Source organism: Dipteris shenzhenensis, chromosome 20 (assembly GCF_047967505.1).
Source record: "Dipteris shenzhenensis isolate YYH24624 ecotype China chromosome 20, Dip_SZ_1.0, whole genome shotgun sequence".
In the NCBI taxonomy this organism is placed as follows: Eukaryota; Viridiplantae; Streptophyta; class Polypodiopsida; order Gleicheniales; family Dipteridaceae; genus Dipteris; species Dipteris shenzhenensis.
Window position 1 is genome coordinate 738,958 of NC_141615.1, and position 1,862 is coordinate 740,819.

General features: G+C 41.3%; 1 protein-coding gene across 2 annotated transcripts; it reads left to right on the plus strand.

Annotated features, from left to right (window-relative positions):
• The first annotated feature begins 886 nt into the window (after window positions 1–886).
• On the plus strand, window positions 887–1,613 carry LOC147889101 (uncharacterized). Of its 2 annotated transcripts, none has more exons than XM_087391883.1 (2): window positions 887–1,190; window positions 1,263–1,613. In XM_087391883.1, exons 1-2 carry the CDS (start codon window positions 1,052–1,054, stop codon window positions 1,499–1,501), a joined length of 378 nt encoding a protein of 125 aa, XP_087248009.1. In that variant the 5' UTR covers window positions 887–1,051; the 3' UTR covers window positions 1,502–1,613. The 2 variants fall into 2 exon arrangements, with proteins under 2 accessions (XP_087248009.1, XP_087248010.1); XM_087391884.1 differs by having other exon boundaries at window positions 920–1,163.
• The last annotated feature ends 249 nt before the right edge of the window (window positions 1,614–1,862 follow it).

Below are 1,862 nucleotides of genomic sequence, written 5' to 3' on the forward strand. Positions count from 1 at the left end.
AAGAATATTTCTTTTGTGCATCTCTGTTATAAATTAAGCTGTTCCAATTGAATCTCAGTATTTTTAATTTTAAAAAACTTGTTACTCTGACAAATGAATCTTCCTATTCTCAATAATCCAATTTTTTACGTTACCGAGAAACAGAGAAATATCCACATGCCTATGTGTTGCTGTATTGAATTCATAGTCATTCTTTGAAGATGTTGTTGGAGCGATGTTTTCACTTGCAGCATCGATCAAGCCACTTGAATAATTTATTGGGCGTAGATGTATTGTTGTGACGATGAATGGTTTATGCTGAGGTTGTATGGCAAAACATATGCCTCAATCTGTATACCTGACAGCATTGTGTTTTGTTTGCATGGCTTCTTCAAAGTCAGCATCAACACTATTCTTTTCTGTCCAATACACTATGATTGACCCTGTTATATTTACTGGTTGGACTACTCAATTGTATATGTTACAAACAAAGTTAACAGAACTAACATCTAATAAATTCATTACAGATTTGGGGTAGGCCGAATGAATCATATTCATCTTGTTAAATTCCAAGAATGAACCATTTTTCTCTTTAAACACAAAACGTATACTAAGCCCTACCCCATTCGAGGCAGGCCAAAAACCGCACCCTGCAAACAATATGAAAGCTCATAAAGCATTCATAATGCCTGCCTCATATACGCAGCGTGAGAGAGAGAGAGAGAGAGGACCTGATAGAGAGAGAGGACTTGGATGTGCAGCAAGGAGAAGAGAGAAGAGAGAGAGAGGGGGGGAGGGGGCCTTGCCCCACCGTCAATAAGGCTCCCACTCTAAACGTGGCAGGCCAAAAATATATGATGTCAAGCTTCTTATCAAACTCCAATTCAAGTCTACGCGAAGACGTAATGCGGTGAAATTGTGGAGAGAGGACACCGGTTGAGTTTTGGATTGGACACGTGCAGCAAACGTGTATAGATTACTTTGTGGAGGGACACGTGCAAAGGACATATGTTGAATTTTGGCTTGCTACATAGATCCACAGGAATTATTGCAAAACACAGAGTTCGCAGCTATGGCTGATATCCATTTGCACGCTAAGACTCCGCACGGAGAGGCTGATGATCATGTCCAAGATGTGTCGCCTTCAGTTGCTGTACACGCCGCTGTCGAAGATGAAAATCCTGGTAGCATTCTTACCGCGAATAGATCAGGTAAACAAGATCTTCGTGTTGTTTGTTATATTTACCCTTTCTGAATCGAGACGATTTGCCTTGGCGTGCCAGAGGACCAGTCCTTGCCGGCAGGTGATCAAAGAAATGAGAAAACAAACATAAGAGAAACTCCGGGAATGGTGATTTCGGAGTCGGTTGAAGAGGACAAGCCGCAGAAACCCTCCTTGGTTCAGAAGGTGAAAGGCAAGATTTCAAGATTGACGGGGGAGAGCGGCAACCAAGGGCAAGACCCTCGTCTGTCTTTTGAAGTAGCCGCTATAGCAAGCCGCGGGAGTGGCCAACTCCAGTAGTGAAACAGGCCGGAAGCATGTGCTCCTTTTGCGAAATATACTCATGCACAACATCTGGCATACAGGATATGTGATGGCATTGTTCAAGCAGATTCTCTTGTCTTACTTTAAGTTAACGTTAAACTAGTCAATTGTGGAACGAAATCTATGATACATACGAAATTTGTCATCACAGTGTACAAAACTCATCATGATTGAGTACTCTAATTATGAATTACAGTCTTAGAAGCATTCTTGTTAAGTTGCTTGACTCCTTATGAAAGATGTTGAAAACAAGTTGAAGACTCTTCAATGGGCCTGCCATTGATTGTTTTATATTTGTTCTTGTTTTTCATTTTTTGGAGACCCGGACAATGGGCAA

Coding starts and splice junctions, on each gene's coding strand:
- LOC147889101 (XM_087391883.1), top strand. CDS start 1,052: ATGGCTGATATCCATTTGCACGCTAAGACTCCGCACGGAGAGGCTGAT. Junction 1,191..1,262: donor TCTTACCGCGAATAGATCAG/GTAAACAAGATC, acceptor TTGGCGTGCCAG/AGGACCAGTCCTTGCCGGCA.